At 51.5% G+C, this 22,406-nt stretch overlaps 1 protein-coding gene across 8 annotated transcripts in view; it reads left to right on the top strand.

Annotated features, from left to right (window-relative positions):
- ARHGAP22 (Rho GTPase activating protein 22) overlaps positions 1-14,103 on the top strand; it is a 165,042-nt gene extending 150,939 nt beyond the window's left edge. For 6 of the 8 annotated variants that reach the window (XM_059397985.1, XM_059397983.1, XM_059397984.1 and 3 more), the window contains 6 exons: positions 2,205-2,412; positions 5,240-5,372; positions 6,264-6,337; positions 6,971-7,092; positions 8,935-9,850; positions 13,522-14,103. In XM_059397985.1, the coding sequence (XP_059253968.1) occupies positions 2,205-2,412; positions 5,240-5,372; positions 6,264-6,337; positions 6,971-7,092; positions 8,935-9,850; positions 13,522-13,750 (1,682 nt within the window). In that variant the 3' untranslated portion in view covers positions 13,751-14,103. Of the gene's footprint in view, positions 1-2,140; positions 2,413-5,239; positions 5,373-6,263; positions 6,338-6,970; positions 7,093-8,934; positions 9,851-13,521 lie in introns of all 8 variants that reach the window. The other 2 variants (XM_059397986.1, XM_059397987.1) reach the window with 2 other exon arrangements.
- Positions 14,104-22,406: the final 8,303 nt, after the last annotated feature.

Below are 22,406 nucleotides of genomic sequence, written 5' to 3'. Positions count from 1 at the left end.
ATTTAGTTGTAGGCCTTCTCAGTCCAGAGTGCCTCTACTTCTTCCTCTTTCCCTCCAACCCTCATTTGCGTTCCAGTCCTGTATTAAATGCTTTGGATCTCTTGCTTCCTGGTTTTTTTTTTTGTTTTTTTTTTTTTTGTTTGTTTTTTGCAAACGTTTTTGAAATGCAGCGTACAGGAAAGTGTATAAATCACAAGTATACAGTTTAATGATTTCTCTCAAAGTGAACATAGCTGGGTAAGCAGTGCCCAGGTCCAGAAACAGCACATCCAGTGCCCCTTTTAGTCACTGACCCTCAGGGTGACCGTGTCCTGCTCTTGTGTTGCACGTTACATGGCTAGAGTCATGCGGTGGGTACTCTAGGTTTGGCTTCTGTTCACAGTTATTTTTTTTTAACTTTTTAAAAAAGAATTATTTGCAAGAGGGTATGCACATGAGTGGGAAGGGCAGAGGAAGAGGGAGAGAGAATCTGAGGCAGACTCCCTACTGAGGACGGTGCCGGACACTGGGGCTTGCGAAACCAAAAGTCAGATGCTTAACTGACTGTGCCACCCAGGCATCCCTTTTTTTAAAAAAACTTTTGAAAAATTGTTGGTAAAATAGAACTAAGATAATGTTGACCATCTTAGCCATTTTTAAGTGTACAGCTCAGTGGCATGAAGTACATTCGCTGTCCCACCATCCAGCTCCAGAATTCCTTCATCTTGTAAAACTGAAACTCCGGCCCCATCCTCCAGCCCCTGGCAACCACCATTCTCCTTCCTGTCTTTAGGAATTTGTTATTCTAAGTACCTCACATAAGTAAAATCATATAGTATTTGTGTTTTTGTGGCCGGCTTATTTCACTGTCACAATGTCTTTGAGGTTTATCCAGTGTAGTGTCCGTTTCCTTTTTGTTTATAAGGCTGAAGAATATTCCATTGCACGTATATACCACGTTTTGTTTATCCATGTATCTGCTGATGGATACTTGGGTATCTCAGTTTCTGTCTTTGGTTTTTGTTTTGTTTTGCTTTGCTTTTTTAAAGCAAGTCCTATGCCCAGCATAGGGCTTTGAACTCATGACCCTGGGATAAGGAGTCACATGTCCTACCAACTGAGCCAGCCAGGTGGTCCCTATCTTTTCAATATAATCCATAATATACTGTGAACATGGGCGTACGAACATCTGTTCAAGTCTTTGCGTTGTGTTCCTTTGGTTCTGTACCAGGACGTGGAATTGCTGGGTCGTAGGGTAATTCTGTTTTACATTTTTGAAGGCATCTGCCTATTTTCCATAGTGACTGCACCATTTTCATTCCCTTCAACACCACACAAGGGTTCCCAGTCTTTCCACATCCTCACCAATACTTGCTGATTTTGCTTTTTTTGATAGCAGCCATCCTTTTTTAAGATTTTTTTTATTTGTTTATTTGACAGAGATCACAAGTAGGCAGAGAAAGCAGGCAGAGAGAGAGAAGGAAGGAGGCTCCCTGCTGAGCAGAGAGCCCAATGCGGGGCTCGATCCCAGGACCCTGGGATCATGACCTGAGCCGAAAGCGGTGGATTTAACCCACTGAGCCACCCAGGCGCCCCAGATAGCAGCCATCCTAATGGGGTGCAGGGTAGTGCCTCACCGTGGCTTGACCTGCATTGTTCTAACGATCCAGGGTGCTGAGCCATGTTTTCCCATCGGCGTGTCATCTGTCTGGTTGTGAGAGCTGCGCGCCGCCATCTGTTCTTATCACTGTCTGGTTCTGCACAGTAGGAGTAGACCGTGGCACACCCGCTCATTCTACTGCTGATGAGCATTACCAGCTGGTTCCCCATTTGGAGGGATTGCAAAGAGTGCTGCTAAGAACATTCTAGGGTGCATCCTTTGGGGGACATGGTCCTGGGTTTTTAAATGTAAGCCACTCCTCTTTGGAGGTTAGTGTTGCATACACAAACCAATCAATAAAACGCATAATTCCTATTTCCTCATGGCCATGTAAAAGTTCCTCAGACTTAAATTCTGTAACACAAGACAGGCCCCGGGTTCCCTGTCACAGGTGGCCCAGGGTCCAGCTGCCTGGTGTGTGCCCTCCCAGACTCTGATTCGCTCCCTCGGGAAAGAGCCACTTTGGGCCCTGACCACGCCCTCTGTCCCCCATTATCCCAGGTGCCCTTCCCCCCACTGCTGAGCTGGCTCACTGAGGGCCTGACCAGCTCCCCTCTGTGCCCAGGGATCTTTGGGCAGCGCCTGGAGGACACCGTCCACCACGAGCGGAAGTATGGCCCCCGTCTGGCCCCCCTGCTGGTGGAGCAGTGCGTGGACTTCATCCGGGAGCGCGGGCTCACCGAAGAGGGCCTATTCCGCATGCCCGGCCAGGCCAACCTGGTGAGGGACCTGCAGGATTCCTTCGACTGTGGGGAGAAGCCACTGTTTGACAGGTGAGCTCCCAGGGGAGAGCGGCAGAGACGGGATCCCCATCCATCCCCCGCTGTGGGGACTCGTCCCAGGACACAATCTCCAGGCAGCAGAGGTGGGCTGGCATCCAGGAAGCCTGGCAGCAGGATGGTGGGTGGCATGGCTCCCCACAGCAGCACACGTGCTCAGTCAGCTCCCCCTGCCCCTAGTCACCATGGTCAGAGCACGGGACATGGAATCTTGGCAGCAGCCCGGGGCCTCGTCTCAGGGCTGGACCCTGTCACTGGCAAGGCGCACCCATGTTCACATAGGCTGTTACCCCAGGGGATGTTTATAAACCTTTGGGACTCTTGGCCTCCTGCAGGGCCTCCCTCTTGGCTCTGCCTCCTTGGGGTGACCCATCCCTGGGCACTTTCAGTGGCAGCATGGAGCAGCAACTCCCCAGTCTCCTCCACCTGTCCTGGCCCAGTGCCCGTCCTAAACTATTGTGCGCTTCCTGGGTCCAGGGCTGCACTGTGTGGGTAGAGTCCACTTCACTGAAGAGCCCAAGGACCATGACCCTGGAGGTGGGGCTACTTTGGGCCTCTTCTCCCTGACGGGACCTTGCCCATTAAAGCGGGCTTCCTAGGAAGTTCTTCTGCATCAAGCCCACCTTGGCCTCCATGGAGCTACCCTTTCTTCTCAGATCTGCCCTCACAGTCAAGGCCCCCCTCTGCCCCCAGGATAAACCCAGGGGCTCCTGCTGGCAGCCCCAGACTTCCCAGCTTTTCTTTTGGTGCAGAGCACCCTTGTGCCTCCAGCTTCTGCCAGGACCCATCACGGTAGCTTGGAGGGTCTGTCGGTAGATGTGGAGTCTGAGACTGATCCCATTCCCAGGGGAGGTCCACCCTTAGGAAAGAAGAGCTATCGAGTAATGGAAGCGTTACCTTGCAGGCAGAGAAACTGGGACTCTCAGGTTAGCCACCTCTCTCCGAGTCACACCTACAGTAAGGGCAGAAGCTCATTTGGGCCCCTGGGCTGCCCTCCTTGCCTGTGCATCCTGTCTCCTTTCACCACACGCATTGAGCCTGGTCCCGGGGGAAGGAGCGGGACAGGTGACGGCACCTGCCCTAGAGGGGCTTATAAGCTCATGGGCATCACAGAGCTGTGGGCTGCAGAACGTTTTCCTTAGGTGCTAGGGTAGGGTGCCTGGATTCAGGATAAGTGTGTATAGGAGGGGAGGGGGTGGGCGTAGGGGTCAAGTACCACCAAGAAAGCCTTCAACCACGATTTAAAGGGAGAGGCTCTGCAGTGAGTAGGGGAGGAAGGAGAAGTGGAGGAAGTGGGTTTCTAGGCAGGGAGGAAAGAAGGCAAGGCAGTCAGGGTGCCGGGCTAGGCTCCCTAAACCAGGGTGGGGCAGAGGATCTGGACATGACTGGCTTCAGGGACCTGTGGGCCAGGGTGCTATGAACTGGGGTTGCTGCACAGGCTAGAGGCCAGGAGCACCAAAAGCTGAGGGCCTCGAGGAGCCACGGTGGTGCTCCAGCCAGTGAGGCTGGCAGAATGGAATGGTGGGAGGGCTGCTCTGAGTCAACTTGCCCAGGACAGAAAAACTCTCACCTCCCTGCCAAAGGGAGACCTATCAGTAGGGCCTAGGCCATACTTCTCTCACTGCCCACGTCTTCCCTGGGCACAAGCCTGCAGATCCCCCCTGCTTCCTGCCCCTTCCTCCAGCCTCCTAGGGCTCTAGCTCCGGCAGTGGCCAGCACCGAACCCACAGTGTTCCAGTGGTGGGTGGGGGATGGAGACTGGGTTCAAGCCTGGGCACCCCCAGGGGCTGCGAGTACCCAGGAAGTGGGGGGGTGTTGGTGAAGGAGGTGAGGAGGCCTGGGGGAAGGCAGTGGAGGGCATGGGCAGCAGCATGGCTGGCTGGAGGAGGTTAGAAGGAGCAGAGCCAGGGGCCATGTGGCCAGGCCAGACTGAGAGCCACCAGACCTGAGGCAGGGAGGGGCCCTAGGTATGTAGTCTGAAGTATATATGGTGTATTGATCCACAGAATCCCAAATGCTGTAGCCAGAAGAGACCCTAGGGCTTAACTCAATGAGACCAGCTGTGGACAGCAGGGCCACGTTCTCCTGGCCCCAGGCTCACCTTTCCTGAGCACCTGCTGTGAGGGAGATGCAGTCTCAGGGTCTAGATCCAGGGCCGTAGGAAAGCAGATGAAATACCCGGGCCCAGGCTGATCCAGGAAGGTGAGCTGAGAGGAGGGGCCAAGACCGCAGTCCAGGATCTGGACCCAGAGGCCAGGAGGCCCAGGGTTGCTGCCCTCCACTGGGGGCAAACCAGCCTGGGCAGCTCCAAGCTGGGGTACAGGAGACTGAGGCCTCCAAGGGGACATGCAGGGCACTGGGGCACTAGAAATAGTGTGATGAACATAGAAGCCCGGGCGTCTATAATGTAAGTAGGAACCCGGAGGCTGAGGGAAGGGGCCTGACCTCTGACCTTCTTGGTCCCCAGCGGCCAGTGCCCAGTGATGCCTGCTCTTTCCAGGAGCTCAGCAGGCCAGCATGGCAGGTTCCTTTGACTTGGCCCCACGCCTGCCATTGGTGAGCCATTCTGGGGGTGGGGGGAGCAAGCTCAGTCTCCCCATCATCCACCCCTGCTGGGAGCAGAGCTCTTCTCATGTTGTCCTGCACCGGGGCAACCACCCCCATGGTCCCTTCACTCATCCAGCTCCCAGGCTAACTGGACACATTGAGCACGCATGTGGAGACGAGTGCGGAGGCTGCTCCTGGGGGAGGGGTACAAGGTGCTGGCCACTTCTGGGGTTCCCTGGTGTCCCAGGCCTCATGCACATCCCCCTGCCCACAGCACAACAGACGTGCACACGGTGGCCTCTCTGTTGAAGCTCTACCTGCGGGAGCTCCCTGAGCCTGTGGTCCCCTTCGCCAGGTATGAGGACTTCCTCAGCTGTGCCCAGCTGCTCACCAAGGACGAGGGGGAGGTTAGTGGCTCCTGGGGACCCATCCTGGGAAGCGGGCCCACTGGGAGGTGGGTGTATGGAGCAGGGTACAGACGTTTAGTTAATTTCATGGCCCATAGATCCTGCCTATAGCCTGCTCTGTAAGATGGGAGGCCTTGACCTTCCTGCTCTGAAGGGGGCCTGGAGCAACCTGCTCTGTATATGGGTGGGTGCCTGGAACGTCCCCTGTCTGTGTATGGTCCGCTCTGTGTGCAGGCCTCAGTCCCCGGGAGGAGCAGCTACCTCCTAAAGCAGGCCAAGTTCCAGTCATGGTTGGGGGCCTGGGGCCCAGGTGTGGGCCCCCACATAGTAGGGACTCCTGCTAAACTACCCAGCTCAACCTCAAGCTATCCAGGCAAGCCACAGGGTTCAGAAACCACCAGACTTTTCATCTATTTATATCCTGCCTCCTCCCAAAAGAATTTGAGGCTGCTTCCAGGACAGAGGGCTCCCACGCCTACCCTCACCCTCTCCTGTAGGTGCCTGCCTGCAGCCCTAAGCCAGCTTTGGCTGGAGAAGGACTCTTTGCCGACCTTCGGCCTGGTGGGAGATGAGGGGTCTTTACCTGGCAAATATTTGTGCCTCTGTAAGTGTGCTGAGCTGTGGCCCTGACATTCCTCCTTGACCCTGCAGAGGCACACCCTTCACATCAGTTTCCCAAAAGTAAATCTGCTTTTCTGAGGCTGGTGTCGCCACTCCTCAGAGGGAGGTGGAGGTGGTGGCACCTTCTGGCCACCTGGGGCCTGGCGGCAGGGGCCTTGGCTGGAGGTCTGGACTCAGATTCCTGTCCTGCTTCCAGTCCTCCCTCCAGCAGAAGGGCCTGGAGTCTCACTGCTGGCCTTTGAAATGCTGTGTTTCTCTTTCAATCCCAAGGGGACACTGGAGTTGGCTAAGCAAGTGAGCAGCCTTCCCCTGGCCAATTACAACCTGCTCAGATATATCTGCAAGTAAGTGACTAGGGGCGGGAGCTTCCCTTCCCAGAGGGATTCTCCGCCATTCTCCCACCCGACACTCCTCTCCCTGTGTTGATGGAGCCAGCGAAGAGCATGAAAGAACACAGCCCCTGCACTCCTGGGACTTATGGTACCCATGGGAGCAGGCAGTGTTATATCCCCTAGTGTATATTCCTGAAGAGAAGGGACATACCGTGTGTCCCTTCAGCCTTCTTTGGGTGCCTCTCGCTGTCCCATCCCCCAGGGGTCTGTGTCCTGAGCACAGTGGCCTCGACCCAGGTTCCTGGAACGTCCAGGAGAAGGCCTGCTGTGTAGCCCTCACCTTGCCCCACGTCTGAGGCATCTTGGCCTTCTTGGGCATCTGCCCCCACTGCAGGTGAGAGAGCTGTGTGTCCTGCTGCCTCACTGACAATAGGTCCTTGTCCCACTGGCCTCTGCTTCTGATGGCCATCTCCTAGCCCTCAGAGGGGTTAGCTCTGCCCTCTTCAGAGTTTGCTATGGGCAGCTGGGTATGCCCAGCAGCCGTAGACACATGTGGACATGGCTGGGCATGAAGGCCAGGCAGCTTGCAGCAGATCTGGCTTCAGCTTTTGCTTTTCCTCCAGCTGCTTCTTCCTTACTGTACAGGTTTCTGGATGAAGTCCAGTCTCACTCAAATGTCAACAAGATGAGTGTCCAGAACCTAGCAACCGTTTTTGGACCCAACATACTTCGGCCACAGATAGAAGACCCAGTAACCATCATGGAAGGTAATGGTGGAGGGGTACATGGCGGTGCTGGGTGCTGCCCAGTCTGGCCTCCTCTTGGTCCTGGAAGGGTCCTCAGAAGCATCACCCTGCATCAGTCCGGCCAAGGGCCAGGCCGGTGGGAAGGGGCTCTGTTCCAGGGGACTCCCCTTTCCCCCCTACCGACCCCATGGGGTCCAGCATGAAAAGGAACTTTGCCCTGTAGATGGGGTCACTGAGAGCAATTAGAATGGTGGGAGAGGCTGGGGGATGGAAGAGGTCAGTGCCCTTGCCCTTGAATACACACACTGGTGTTTTTGCTTTCCTTAAGTAAATGTTAAGTAGTTGTCACAGTCTCCTGGATGTCAGAGCTGTACCCTGATGTATAAATAATGATTATAAACAGCAGGAGCGGCTGCGTGCGATAGGCGAGAGCCTGTAGGAGGGCCTTTTCTGCATCACCTCACTGTCAGTTTCACGGGCTCATGATGCAGTTATTACACCCACTTCGCAGATGGGGAAACTGAGTGAGGTCAGGAGAGGTAAGGTGATTCTGTCAGCCAGGTTTATCAAAGGCCACAGGTCCAGGCTGGCCCAGAAGCTAGAGCCCGCACTCAGAGGGCCTGTGGAAGACTGTCCTGGCGCAGTTAGTCAGGGAGTCCTGCTGCCCACGGATGGGAGCCCCGCAGCCAGCGCCAGCTGAGGTATGCAGAGGCTGGCAGGCACTCACACAGCATGGAGGTAGCTGGAGCTGCCGCCAGGCGAGCTGAGGCCGGAGTTGCCACTCCTTGCTGAGCGTGACCTGGGAGAGAGGAGTGTGGGGGTGGGCTATGGAGCTCTGTGTCCGCCTGGGGTGTGGCTCTCGGGGTGGCACTCTCCTTCAGATGCCCCCCTTGGCCTGCCTAGCTCGGTCTCATCCCACGCCCCCCAGGTTCTCAGCCTGCCAGGTTGAACAAACGCCCAACAGCAAACACTGAGTTCCTGCTTCACCCAGTTTTCTGGCTAAAGATTCCTTATTTTTTCCAGGATTCTTTAGTTACCTCCAGTGGGAGGGTCCACCCAGCCAGCCCTCCTTCCTTATCCCCTGGAAAACTTCCCAGGCTCTGGTCTTTGGTGGAGGGTAGCAGGAGGGAAAAAGGCAAGCGGATAGGTACTATGCTCCCATTGTATTGCCCCCCACCCTATGACTGACCCCCAACACCCTCGGGCAGGAACCACAGGCATCACAGGCTGCATCTCAGGGGACCGCGGCCTGGAGAAGAGGTATTGTGTGTGTGTGTGTACATATGAGAGAGAATAGGGTCAGGGCAGAGTGGGTTGTACATGTTGGGGACTGCGTACATTCGTGTGTTGTCAACACATGTACGTGGGACTGTGTGTGTGTGTGTGTGTGTGTCCACTTGCACCTGTAGACCATCTCTGTCCCTGACCCAGACCCTTGTGCCGCCCACTGTGTGGACAGTCACACACAGCCCCCTTTGGCAGTACAGGGAAGTGACGTGGGGCAGCTGAGAAGGCTGGGACGTCTAGGTCCCAGTTTCCAGGGCCAGACTGCCACTGGCTCGCTCTGCGTCCCCTGTGGGCATAGTGTCTGCACCTTCCCCACACCCAGTGGGATGCAGCAGGCTGCAGGCACAGTGCCCCTTCTGTGTCCAAGGAAGGGGATGTGGGATTTTTTTGTCTGCACTAGATTTGGAGGGTGTGGTGACTGTCCTTTCCTTTGGAGGCAGATGTCAAGCTCTTGCTAAGTTCTCCCCTGAGGTGCAGCCTGGTTCCAGACTGCGGCCACCCTGGGTTGGGTCTGGTCTAGAGAGCCTGGATTGGAGACATTCACAGCCAGGCTTTCTCACTTGGTCTTCCTGGCAGGCACTTCTCTGGTCCAGCACCTGATGACTGTCCTGATCCGCAAACACAGCCAACTCTTCACTGCGAGGGCCGAGGAAGGGCCGACCTCCCCGCGTGGGGGCCCACCGTGCACCGTGGGATGGGGCTCTGAGGAGGGCCCGAGGGACGGCCAGCCGGAACCCAGCAGCCCCAGCAGCCCTAGCAGCCCTGGCCTGCCATCACACAGGACCTCGTCTCTGGATGGGGCCACTGTGGCAGCGCTGTCTAGAACCTCCCCCACGGGCCTGGGTACCCGAGGTGGCCCTGCTGCCCCCAGCCCTGGGAAGAAAGTGCAGACTCTGCCCAACTGGAAGTCTTCCTTCTGGCAGTCAGGATCCCGTTCGGGGAGCCCAAAGGCGGGAAGCTCATCCCTGGAGGTGCCCATCATCTCCTCTGGAGGGAACTGGCTCATGAACGGACTGTCCTCCCTGCGTGGCCACCGCCGGGCCTCCTCGGGAGAACGGCTCAAGGACTCAGGCTCTTCGCAGAGACTTTCCACTTATGACAATGTGCCCCCACCCAGCGGCCTCTTCCCCAGCACCCCCAGTGTGGCCAGCACAGTGTGGTCGGGGGCCTCCTCTTGTGAGGCATCGGCCAGGGACTCAGTCAGCAGCTGCACAGCCTGCCGGGCCAGCGACTCGTCCGCCTGCAGCTCCCTGCACACCGAGGGGGCCCTTGAGCCTTCCCCTTTCCCCAGTAGCAGCGAGGAACGCAGATCCCCAGACCTGGGCCGTGGCCTGGACGAGGTGGGCACCTGCATCAGCAGCAGTGAGCCCAGCGACCCAGGCAGCCCCACCCAGGACTATGCCCGCTGCTCCGAGGCTCTCCAGGGCCTGGTCACGGAGCTCAGGGCAGAGCTGTGCCGGCAGAGGACTGAGTACGAGACCAGTATAAAAAGGTAAAGGGCTGCAGCCACGGGGCAAGTGCGAGGCTGGCACCCCTGGGGCGGGGCAGAGCCTTTGTGGCCAGCAGCTCATGGGGCGCTGGCCCTGGTAGTCTGCCTCTGGTCATGACCTCTGGCTCTGATAGAAAGCCTCTCTGAGGCCAGGCTCAGAGTAGCCAGTCCCAGGAAGCCACTTTTCTGGGACAATGCCCCCAGAACAGGGCTGGGAATGGAGGGGTGGGGGTCCTCTGTCTGGAAAAGCTCGGGAGCTACAGGGCCTGGCATGCTGTCAGAGCTCCATAAATGCCTGCTGAGTAAGTGAGTGAGAATCCCAGCCTGCGCTGCTCTGAGCATCTTTAATGGAGGGGCTCAGCATGGAGGTCCCTGTGTGGCCCTCAGGAAGGAGACAGGCTCCATGAGGTATGCAGGAACCTGAGGAAGTGCCCATGTGCAGTGCAGACCCCAGGCCAGCCTGGCTGGTGGACCATGGTTGGGCCTGATAAGGGAGCAAGGACTTCTTCCAGGATTGTAATCCTGTTTCCCAGGAGGAGGGAGCTGGCTGTGCTGAGCCCTGCCCTCCTGCCTTCCCTGGTCACAGGAGGATGCCTTGTGCCATATCCTTTTTGCTCACAGATGGTCCTGGTTTGATCCTTCCAGCCTCCCTGGGAGGAGGGTGTTTTCCAGCTCTGAGGCACCAGGTTCTCCAACCAAGGTCACCAACAGCGCCTGAATGGCCAGTTTACAGTGCTTCTACCAGCTTCTCAGGCTTCTCAGCGCCTGGCCCCAGCTGTCTGACCTATATATCAGGCCCCACCCACTAGCAGAAGGTGTTTGTGGGCTCTGACATCTTCCTTTCCTCATCAGAGATAGTGGAGGTGTTTCTTACTCGGAGACTGGGATTTCTACAGGGAGCTGGAGGGGCAGTGTTTGGCCCTTTTGCTCTGCAGGAGGTCAGGGAGGGTCATGGCAGGCGATGTCTAAGCCAGGAGTTGAACGACCAATAGAATTGGACTGAGCAAGGAGAAGAAAGGACGCAGCATGAATAAAACTGTGAGGTACACAACAGGGGGGAAAACCCCTCAAATATGAGCACTGGGTTGGAATTTACCAGCCAGAGGAACAGTGGAATACCCTGCAGATACAGAGAAAGATGATTACAGCTGAAGATGAGCTCACAGACAAAAACTACAGAATATGTGGGAGGTATTACCAGGCGAAGGCTGTCCTCACACAGCCTCAGAAGAGGTCAGAACCAGCTTCTCACTTCTTTAGCTGTTTGTGGAGCCAACTTGAGCTTCTAGTTCTCTCATCTTCTCAGAAGCTTGGTCTCTCGGGGGGAAATGCAGTGTTGTTCCATGGGGGCCTCTGGATAAGACTGCCTGGGGTTGAGTCCCTGCCCCCTGTGCACTGGCTAAGCATCCCAGGCAGGCTCTCTGATTCCAGTGTGTACTGGTCGAATGTCTGTGTGGGCAGGATCTCTGGGCTCGGGGGACCGCACCCATCTGTCCTGAGGATTGAGTGCCACAGTGGGTGGCAGTGCCGAGCGCAGGGCCCGGTGCATCCAGAGTGCTCGGGAAACTTTCACTGCTCACACTCCCTCTTGCTTGGGGGGCTGGAGGTAAGACAAAACTCACAGAAAGAAAGGGACTGCAGTGGTAGCCCCTAGAGTCCCCTCACTGACAGGGTGGTCTAAGGAGAGAAGGGTCTATAGGAGCACAAGAAAGAATGAAGCCCCATCCAGTGGGTCTTTGGGGAATATAGCTGCACACAGCAGTCAGTCAGTACTGGGTCTGGTCTGGGGGGTTGGGGGAAACCAGCTTTCTGCCCTGCCTCCCAGGACTCAGAACCCCTCCCCTGTGCCAATTCCTGTATTCCCAAAAGAGAATGCACTGAGTGTCTATGATGTGCAGACACTATATGAGATGCTGGGGACACAGCCAAGACCAGAGCTGATCAAAACTTCTACTCTCATTCTTATTTGGTGGTGTTTGGGGGTTGGAGGCGGAGAGAGACCAGAAACGGGACAGATTTTAAAAATCTGTTGTATGTGAGAAGGTTCAATAAAGGAGAACAAAGCAGGGTGAAGGGAAGGGGACCATGGTGGGGAGAGGGTTGGAAGGCTGGGGCAGAAGCCCAGGGGCTGTGGTGAGAGGGGCACGTGGAAGAAAGTGGGGATGAGGGGAATGGGAGAAAGGGGGGTGGAGGGCAGAGTGTGGAGCTCCGGGCTAGACATGTGAGTAGCATCGACATCAAAGGCAGCAGTCAAGGTAGAGAGAAAAGCCAGATTCAGAACATATTTGGAGGGTGTTGCTAATTGGCCAGACATGGGGGTGAAAGAAAACCGACTTAAGAGAACTTTTTGTTTTGAAATAATTGGAAGATGGTGTTCACTGAGTGGGACACCAGGGCTGCTGCAGTGGTTTGGAGAGGCAGGGTCAGGAGCCATCTGTGGGCCTGTTAAGGTGCAATGCTTATGGAGTTTCTGAGTGGAGTTTAGGGAGATAGAGGCTGAGAGGTCGTCAGTGCGGAGATGATGCTTTGGGTCTGGAGATTGGATGATGTCACACAAAGAACCATAGAGAGGAAGACAGGAGGCCCAGGCCTGAGCTTGAGAGGGCCAGGACAGAGAAGGAGGAGCAAAGAGGGGGCTGGAGCCCGAGGAGAAGCAAGGGGGTTGGTGTCTGTGGGGTCCCTGCTGCCACTCACCTTGGCGGTTCTTCTGTGTCACAGCATGTCTCGTGCTCCCCAGATGGAGGGCTGAGGCGCAGGCAGCTTTCCTGCCTCCTTCATGCTTAGTGTTCAGTGACAGGGTGGAGGCCTGGGCCTCATCCTGGGGATGGGGAATGGATACTTACTCCAGTATGCCACGTGACAGGTGGTGCACTGTGGTCTTCTTGGTCTTCTTTGTCCATTGTAGCTGTAGCTCTTGGGGGATTTTTTTTCAGAAAGGATACCAGGACTCAGAGCCGTTTGTGTTGCTTCATAAACAGCCAGGCTGGGGCTCAGACTCCAGCGTGTTGGTTCCCAGGGGCTGGGCTCAGCATACCCCAGAGGCCTTCTAGGAAGTAGTCATCTGGTTGAGAAAATGGATGTGCCAGCCTTCGTAGAGTGTGGCGTCAACATCCAGAGAAGCCTGTCTGGGGCTAGGGGGGATCCAGAGAAGTATCATGGAGGGTGACATGTTTGAGCTGGGGCATGGACGACAAGGAGTAGTGCAGGTGACAACACAAATGGGGTTTCCCCAAGTCGTGTAGCGTCTGGCTGGGGTCTGGGGAGTTGTGGGAGGTGGGGTAGCCAGAGGGAGGCTGGAGTATGAGGGGCCTCACAGACGAACAAAGGCAAGGGGACAGTTTCTTACTTCCCTCTCCATTTGGGAACCAGGCCTGTTTTCTGCCAGCCAGCGGTCCCTTCCTCAGTACTCTATATTTTAGTGAGGACTCAGGGAGGCCCCTGGCATTTCTGGATCACAGGCCAAGGGGAGGTGCCCTGGGGATGAGTGCCCAGGTCTGGTGAGGACCTGAGAGGCCTGTGAGGCCTGTCCCAGAGCCAGGTCTGAGCCTGCACGCGTCCTTCCCCTCCGTGAGCCGTATGTCCAGCTCCTTTGGAAGGCGTGCACGCAGGCATGAGTTTGCTGAAACCCAGCTGGCCAAAAGCTAAAACAGTGTCTTTCTTCTTGATTTTTAAAGACTTGAAGAAGGTAGTGCCAACCTGAGGAAACGAATGTCACGGCTAGAAGAAGAACTAGACCAGGAAAAGAAAAAGTACACAATGCTGGAAATAAAGCTGAGGAACTCAGAGCGGGCGCGGGAAGATGCAGAGAAGAGGAACCAGCTGCTGCAGAAGGAAATGGAAGAGTTTTTTTCAACCCTCGGAAGCCTGACTGTAGGAGCAAGAGGTGACAAAGCCCCAAAGTGAAGGAGTGGAAAGAACTCCCATGAACAACCGTGCTCGCCCGCCTCTGAGCAGAGATGGCCGTCCACCTCATGAGGAGACACAAGGCCCTGCAGCGTGGACCTGGGCTTCTGTGGTGCCAGGAGCTCTGGAGCTAGCCGGAGGGAGGGGTCCCGACACCCCCAGGAGGGACTCTTGGGAGCAGCCCAAGCGCCATGTGAGATCTGGATGCTGCTCTGACCATGCAGGGCCTGGCAGCTGTCAGAGGGGACAGTCCCGTGACGGTTAAAACAGATGACTCCTGGGATCTGAGTAGCCCACTGGGTTACTTTTTTTGCATTCTTTATTAAATTTGCTGACATAGCATGATGTCTAGATTCCTGACTCCTCCTTTATGGTCATGTAGAATGAAGGTTACCAAATTGTTCGCAGATTTGAAAGTCCCCAAGGTGTCAGATGGGTGGAATGGCCTGGGGTTCAGAAGTGGGTTATGAACCTCCCTGAGGAACACTCAGTGTTGTCACAGTCACCAAAGCTGGATTTATGCAAATCTGTGTTTTGCTCCATGTTCTCTGTATGCCAACGCCAGACGATTTTCCTCAGTCCTTCCTTCCCCCTCTGAGCCACCAGGGCCTCTGCAGCTGGCATTTGTCCTAGAATTCCTCTCAAGCCTTCCACCATAACTTGCTTGCCTTTGCTTGGCCCCAGATCTCCAGGGCCAGAGCCTATGAGTCAGAGCTTAGCATGGGCACTCTACACCGCACTTCTACACCCAGGGTATGTGTGTATGTGTGTGTGTGGGGGGGTGGCATAGGGCCTGTGTTTAAAGGAAAAGAGAGCCACAGTGATGGGAAGTGCCCATCCTTGGTCTTCCAAGTGTGCCTCAGGCTATGTGCTCTGTTTCCCTGCAGATTCCCCTCGACCTAGTGCTAGTCCCTTTCCCTTCCGTGCCCATTTTACCATCCTTCTCCAGTTCATCCTCAGACTTCAAAGCTCCATCAGGGCAAAGCTTTCAAGAAAGCGTGCGGCTGGCCACCACTACACATGTGGAGGCCTGGGTCAGAGCTCTTAGGGATGGGACTTAAGGAGCAACAAAGAAGTTGCCTCTGAGTGGAGAGCACTGGTATCAGTGCTCCTGCTCAGTGTCCTTACATACCACCCCTTGCTATCCTGAGCACCAAAGTGCCCCAATTTCTAATCACTATCTCTGGAAAAGTCCCTCAGGACCAACCACCCATCCAACTGGAGTTCGGTATAAACTACCACACTGAGGTTTAAATGCCAGTGTCTCGGTGCTCCCAAGAAGAGCTGGCTTCCTACCATGAGGTACAAGCCCACAGGCCCAAGCTGGCTGCTAACTCCCACAGTGGTGAGGCAGGCTGACCATGGCCGTCTGCTGGACCACCCATGGTCTTACCAACCAGGAAGCCAGATGCCTGCCAAGGCCACCAGCGGCATCAGCAGTCAAGAGTTCTCTAGGGGAATTGTGAGGGAGGGGGTCAGTGGAGAGCAACACCCAGATCTACTCTCAGGCAATCTATAGCAGATGATCTGGGTGACCAGCTTCCCCAGGAAGCAAAATATTGCTCTCCCCTCTATTCAAGGAGAAAGAGAAAAGAAATTGAAGCGGCCGATTCTTCAACAAGATAGGAACTGGTCCCATGCTCAGAGGAGAAACTTTGACTAGGAGAAGATAGGTGGGAACACCAGTGTATTCTTATGGTCCTAGGTTCTCTTACTGCAGTCCTGGAATTCTGCCAACCTTAACTCAGCAAGAAGATGCCACCATGCTATCAAAGGAGCAGGAAAGACAAAAAGGGTTTCACAAGATGAAAAGGAAAGCTTTTCATTCATAGTAGCAGAGGCTCAGCTTCCAACCAAGGCCTGGCCAAAACCAGCTCCTGAACCACATCTGCCACCTGCTGGCAAAACTAGGATCTGCAAGTGCAATTTTTCTCTGAAAATCAGTCAGCAATATTCAGTAAAAATTCTGTCCTCCAGTTTCCGTTTAATCAGCACTTTCCATTCTATCTGTAAAACATAAGGACTTTTTCCTATAAAGCGCACTCAGTACCAGAGCCAATGGGCTTTGGCCTAGTACCCTGTCTCTAATCCACTTAGGTTTTCCCCAATTGAGGTGCATTTCAACAACCTATTCCCAAATTGCGGATTCAAGTTGTACCTATTAGTGTAATGACATTTCAAATTAAGTAAACCGGTGAATTATGAATGTGAAAACACAGGAAATTAATGTTTGGAAGACCCTTGATTTTTTGGAATGCTTTAGAAAGAGCAAGGGCAAGTTGCTAAAAAACTGTTAAATTGCGGATACATCAACCATGCAATAGCAGAAAATTGGCAAAAATGGAGGATTCTGCTCTTAGATTACTTCAAAAGTGCTTTAAAATTTGTCTTTGATTTTAAAGGAAAAACTGGAAATGATAAGTCTCATACTAAAAAAGAGGAATTGGCTTAAGACTGAAAAATGTCCATTAAAAAAGAGTACAGTTTTTAGGGTTTGTGTGGGGGGGGGGAGGGAAAGACTCCTTGTTTTACTTGGCTGTTGAATAACGGACCAGTCATGACCGCTGTATATGCCACACTATAAAAGGGCCTCGGAATGAAGTCCATGTATCCATGTTCCCAGGCCTGTGGGCAGTAAATGGAGTAATAACAACATGTTTCATAGATTCCCCTACATTTGATGCAGGGCCCCAGCCCTCTGGATATTTCTCCCAATATCCTCTGGTTCTGTCACAAAGGGACGGTTCCTCATTTACATGAGCCCACAGCTAGGTAGATAAGACAACGCTGCTGCCTCTTATACCCTTGTCTCCGCCAAGAGCCCCCACCTTTGCCAGAAATCATACCCTTCCTACCAAGCCCATGGCTACTACTTCCATGCTCCACCAAGCCCTGTGACAGGTGGACCTATGAGGTGCCCAAACCGTGTGGTGGTTGGTGAGAAAGGAGAGATACAGCTACAGAAAGCTTTCTGCATAGAGCAAAGGGCTTGGGCTGGTTCTGCGCAGCTGAAAGACCTTGGGGAAGTTAAGCTCTGTGGGTCTCTGTTCCCTCTTGTCTACAATGAGGATAACCTCAGAGAGTTGTGGCTGCACCCACAGGCCTAAGCATCTCCCATGTGATTAGATGGTGTTGTTTTCTGTACTTTAGAGCTGAGTGCTTTGGAAGCACAGAGAGGTTAAGGACCTGGACCACAATCATACACAAGTCAGTGAAGGAGTCAGGCTTCCATCCCAGGGAATCTTAATTAAGAGACTGTCTTCTTAATTATGCATCCAAACTGAAAAGATGCTGGTTTGATAGTTTTACCTCACCCCTATCATGTTTTAAGGAGGTCTGCGCACAGGATGCAAAAGTAGTGCCTCTAAGACAGAGGGCAGAGGGCAGGGAGTACTCCTGACAGATGGGACACCTCCACTGTTCTGTATGCTGATGTGTGTACCCAGAGCAAAAGGGGTGAGTGTGAGAGACAGACAGAGACAGAAAGGAGAGGAGCAGGGGAGGATGCAGGGCTAGAGGAGGCAAGGATCTGGTCACATAGGGTGGGATAGCCTCTCAGACTTCATGCTTTAGGAGAGGATTTCCCCGCTGCATTTATATCCACTACAGAAATCCAAAAGGCTTTTCATTATTGTGGGGATAGGGAACAAGACCTAGGTCATGGCTTTCATAGAGCTTACATTCTAGTGGGGTAAGACAGGCCATCAAGAAGTATTAAAAGAAGACAACAGGTCCCAAATGGAGTCACTTACACTCAGCCACATGATCATGGAACCAGGACTTATAGTTTGGGCTTTTCCAGAAATGGAATCTTAAATCAGTCCATCAGTAATCTGGTCAGTACTAGTTAGGTTATCTACTGGACAGACCTCAACGATCCCCTGCAAGAAAGCAACCTCGCAATAACCAACCTGCATTTTTGTGTAGTGTAATTTCCTGCTCCCTCTGTCTAAGTTTTTCGTTTTGTATAGCTCCTCAGAGATCCTCTCTTTTAGGTTGGATACTGCCCAATTTTTATGAATCATTGAATAAAGCCATTAAGATCTAAATTTACTCAGTTGAATTGTGTTTAATAGAGTACATAAGATACATTCAGATTTTGATAACTGCTCTGAAAAAGGTGATCCCAGTGGCATATTTTAGATAAATTAGCCTGGAAGTCCTCTCTGAGGAGGTGAATTTGAACAGAGTGAATGACAGACAGGGCCGCCATGCAACTAGACAGGTGTACGCAGAAGAAAAAGAGTTGTAGAAGATTGCACGAGTGCTGGCACCACTGTTGACATGGTGGGTGACAGAAGAGGCAGGAGCCAGATAAGGCCAGACTCTGTACGGCCTTGTCACCCAAAGTAGAGTTATTATTTTTAAAAAATCTTTATTTATTTATTTGACAGAGATCACAAGTAGGCAGAGACAGGCAGAAAGAGGGAGGGGGAAGCAGGCTCCCCGCTGAGCAGAGAACCCGATGCGGGGCTCCATCCCAGGACCCTGAGAACACGACCCGAGCCAAAGGCAGAGGCCCAACCCACTGAGCCACCCAGGCGCCCCTGGGGTAGAGTTATTTTAAGGGACACAGAAAAGCAATCAAAGGCTTTGAATCAACGGACATGAATTGGCTTGTATTCCAACAAAGTTCTTTTGGCCACTGGTGGGTAGTGGATAAATTTGGTGGAGGTGACGGTGACAGGGAGTAGCTGCAGGGAAGCTAGCCCAGGAAGTGTGGTCCCGGCCAAATGTAGTAGAGTGACAGGCCAGCAACTAGACAGGAATGGTCTGAAGACGGAATGAAGGGTGAAGGGAAGACACAGTGTCCAGATTAATCTTTGTATTAGTCCTGAAGTAAACAGGAGCAGAAAAATAGGGTAACAGAGTGAAAGGGAGTGAGAAAGAGTCTTTTATAGATGGGAATTACTATAGATGCGGCTAAGAATGATTCAGTAGAGAGGGAAATATGATGATGAACAAATGAGGGTGATAATGAGGAGAGAAGTCTGAAAAAAGATGCAAGAAAGTGGAAGGATTGGCTTCCGAGACAAGAACTAGGAAGACAAAGGACACGAACATGGTTGCAGACAGGTGTATACAAGCGCATACTAAAATTTTTAAGAAGTCCAGAAAAATGATGAACATGCTCACCTCTAGAGTAGCAGCCCCATAACTTACTTGAACACAAAAGCCATTATTCACTTAACTTCTTAGTCTTCACTTTGTAACGCCTGTAGAGCAGAGTGGTTCCAAACTGAAGATTGGAGCCAGACTGCCCAGATTCAGGTCCTGGCCTCACCACAAGCTGGTGGAATAGCCCTGAGCAAGTTACTCAGCATCTCTGTGCTTCCATTTGATCACAAGAGGGGAGAACAGTTTTTTACCAAATAAAGTTGTAAAAACTCTGAGCTCATACAAAGCACTTAGCGCCTGGTATAGAGTAAGCACTCAGTGAATCTTGTTACTAAGTCAACACAGGACACCCTAGATTTGGTAGTAGGTATTGAATCTTTGAAGGGTTTTAGGAAGGGTGCCTGATCATTACTTTGGCTGCATCATCTGCCCCTCCTCCACTTCCACATCTCTGTCTTCCCTTAGCAGTCTCCTGATGGCTTCGCAGTTCCCTTCTTTCATAGTAACCACTTGGGGCTTGGCATGCCTCTTTCTTTTTTTTTCAAGGCTTTTAATAAAATTTTTTATTTTTTATAAACATATATTTTTATCCCCAGGGGTACAGGTCTGTGAATCACCAGGTATACACACTTCACAGCACTCACCAAAGCACATACCCTCCCCAATGTCCATAATCCCACCCCCTTCTCCCAAACCCCCAACCCCCAGCAACCCTCAGTTTGTTTTGTGAGATTAAGAGTCACTTATGGTTTGTCTCCCTCCCAATCCCATCTTGTTTCATTTATTCTTCTCGTACCCACTTAAGCCCCCATGTTGCATCACCACTTCCTCATATCAGGGAGATCATATGATAGTTGTCTTTCTCTGCTTGACTTATTTCGCTAAGCATGATACGCTCTAGTTCCATCCATGTTGTTGCAAATGGCAAGATTTCATTTCTTTTGATGGCTGCATAGTATTCCATTGTGTATATATACCACACCTTCTTGATCCATTCATCTGTTGATGGACATCTAGGTTCTTTCCATAGTTTGGCTATTGTGGACATTGCTGCTATAAACATTCGGGTGCACGTGCCCCTTTGGATCACTACGTTTGTATCTTTAGGGTAAATACCCAATAGTGCAATTGCTGGGTCATAGGGCAGTTCTATTTTCAACATTTTGAGGAACCTCCATGCTGTTTTCCAGAGTGGCTGCACCAGCTTGCATTCCCACCAACAGTGTAGGAGGGTTCCCCTTTCTCCGCATCCTCGCCAGCATCTGTCATTTCCTGACTTGTTGATTTTAGCCATTCTGACTGGTGTGAGGTGATATCTCATTGTGGTTTTGATTTGTATTTCCCTGATGCCGAGTGATATGGAGCACTTTTTCATGTGTCTGTTGGCCATCTGGATGTCTTCTTTGCAGAAATGTCTGTTCATGTCCTCTGCCCATTTCTTGATTGGATTATTTGTTCTTTGGGTGTTGAGTTTGCTAAGTTCTTTATAGATTCTGGACACTAGTCCTTTATCTGATATGTCGTTTGCAAATATCTTCTCCCATTCTGTCAGTTGTCTTTTGATTTTGTGACTGTTTCCTTTGTTGTGCAAAAGCTTTTGATCTTGATGAAATCCCAATAGTTCATTTTTGCCCTTGCTTCCCTTGCCTTTGGCGTTGTTCCTAGGAAGATGTTGCTGCGGCTGAGGTCGAAGAGGTTGCTGCCTGTGTTCTCCTCAAGGATTTTGATGGATTCCTTTCGCACATTGAGGTCCTTCATCCATTTTGAGTCTATTTTTGTGTGTGGTGTAAGGATATGGTCCAGTTTCATTTTTCTGCATGTGGCTGTCCAATTTTCCCAGCACCATTTATTGAAGAGGCTGTCTTTTTTCCATTGGACATTCTTTCCTGCTTTGTCGAACATTAGTTGATCATAGAGTTGAGGGTCTATTCCTGGGCTCTCTATTCTGTTCCATTGATCTATGTGTCTGTTTTTGTGCCAGTACCATGCTGTCTTGATGATGACAGTTTTGTAATAGAGCTTGAAGTCCGGAATCGTGATGCCACCAACGTTGGCTTTCTTTTTCAATATCCCTTTGGCTATTCGAGGTCTTTTCTGGTTCCATTTAAATTTTAGAATTATTTGTTCCATTTCTTTGAAAAAGATGGAGGGTACTTTGATAGGAATTGCATTAAATGTGTAGATTGCTTTAGGTAGCATAGACATTTTCACAATATTTATTCTTCCAATCCAGGAGCATGGAACATTTTTCCATTTCTTTGTGTCTTCCTCAATTTCTTTCATGAGTACTTTATAGTTTTCTGAGTATAGATTCTGTGTCTCTTTGGTTAGGTTTATTCCTAGGTATCTTATGGTTTTGGGTGCAATTGTAAATGGGATGGACTCCTTAATTTCTCTTTCTTCTGTCTTGCTGTTGGTGTAGAGAAATGCAACTGATTTCTGTGCATTGATTTTATATCCTGACACTTTACTGAATTCCTGTATAAGTTCTAGCAGTTTTGGAGTGGAGTCTTTTGGGTTTTCCACATAGAGTATCATATCATCTGTGAAGAGTGATAATTTGACTTCTTCTTTGCCGATTTGGATGCCTTTAATTTCCTTTTGTTGTCTGATTGCTGAGGCTAGGACCTCTAGTACTATGTTGAATAGCAGTGGTGATAATGGACATCCCTGCCGTGTTCCTGACCTTAGCGGAAAAGCTTTCAGTTTTTCTCCATTGAGAATGATATTTGCGGTGGGTTTTTCATAGATGGCTTTGATGATATTGAGGTATGTGCCCTCTATCCCTATACTTTGAAGAGTTTTGATCAGGAAGGGATGCTGTACTTTGTCAAATGCTTTTTCAGCATCTATTGAGAGTATCATATGGTTCTTGTTCTTTCTTTTATTGATGTGTTGTATCACATTGACTGATTTGCGGATGTTGAACCAACCTTGCAGCCCTGGAATAAATCCCACTTGGTCGTGGTGAATAATCTTTTTAATGTACTGTTGAATCCTATTGGCTAGTATTTTGTTGAGTATTTTCGCATCTGTGTTCATCAAGGATATCGGTCTATAGCTCTCTTTTTTGGTGGGATCCTTGTCTGGTTTTGGGATCAAGGTGATGCTGGCCTCATAAAATGAGTTTGGAAGTTTTCCTTCCATTTCTATTTTTTGGAACAGTTTCAGGAGAATAGGAATTAGTTCTTCTTTAAATGTTTGGTAGAATTCCTCCGGGAAGCCGTCTGGCCCTGGGCTTTTGTTTGTTTGGAGATTTTTAATGACTGTTTCAATCTCCTTACTGGTTATGGGTCTGTTCAGGCTTTCTATTTCTTCCTGGCTCAGTTGTGGTAGTTTATATGTTTCTAGGAATGCATCCATTTCTTCCAGATTGTCAAATTTATTGCCGTAGAGTTGCTCATAGTATGTTCTTATAATAGTTTGTATTTCTTTGGTGTTAGTTGTGATCTCTCCTCTTTCATTCATGATTTTATTTATTTGGGTCCTTTCTCTTTTCTTTTTGATAAGTCGGGCCAGGGGTTTATCAATTTTATTA

Source organism: Mustela nigripes, chromosome 4 (assembly GCF_022355385.1).
Source record: "Mustela nigripes isolate SB6536 chromosome 4, MUSNIG.SB6536, whole genome shotgun sequence".
NCBI classification, from domain to species: domain Eukaryota; kingdom Metazoa; phylum Chordata; class Mammalia; order Carnivora; family Mustelidae; genus Mustela; species Mustela nigripes.
The sequence above is the reverse complement of the archived record's forward strand: the minus strand, read 5'-3'. Positions and strand labels throughout refer to the sequence as shown.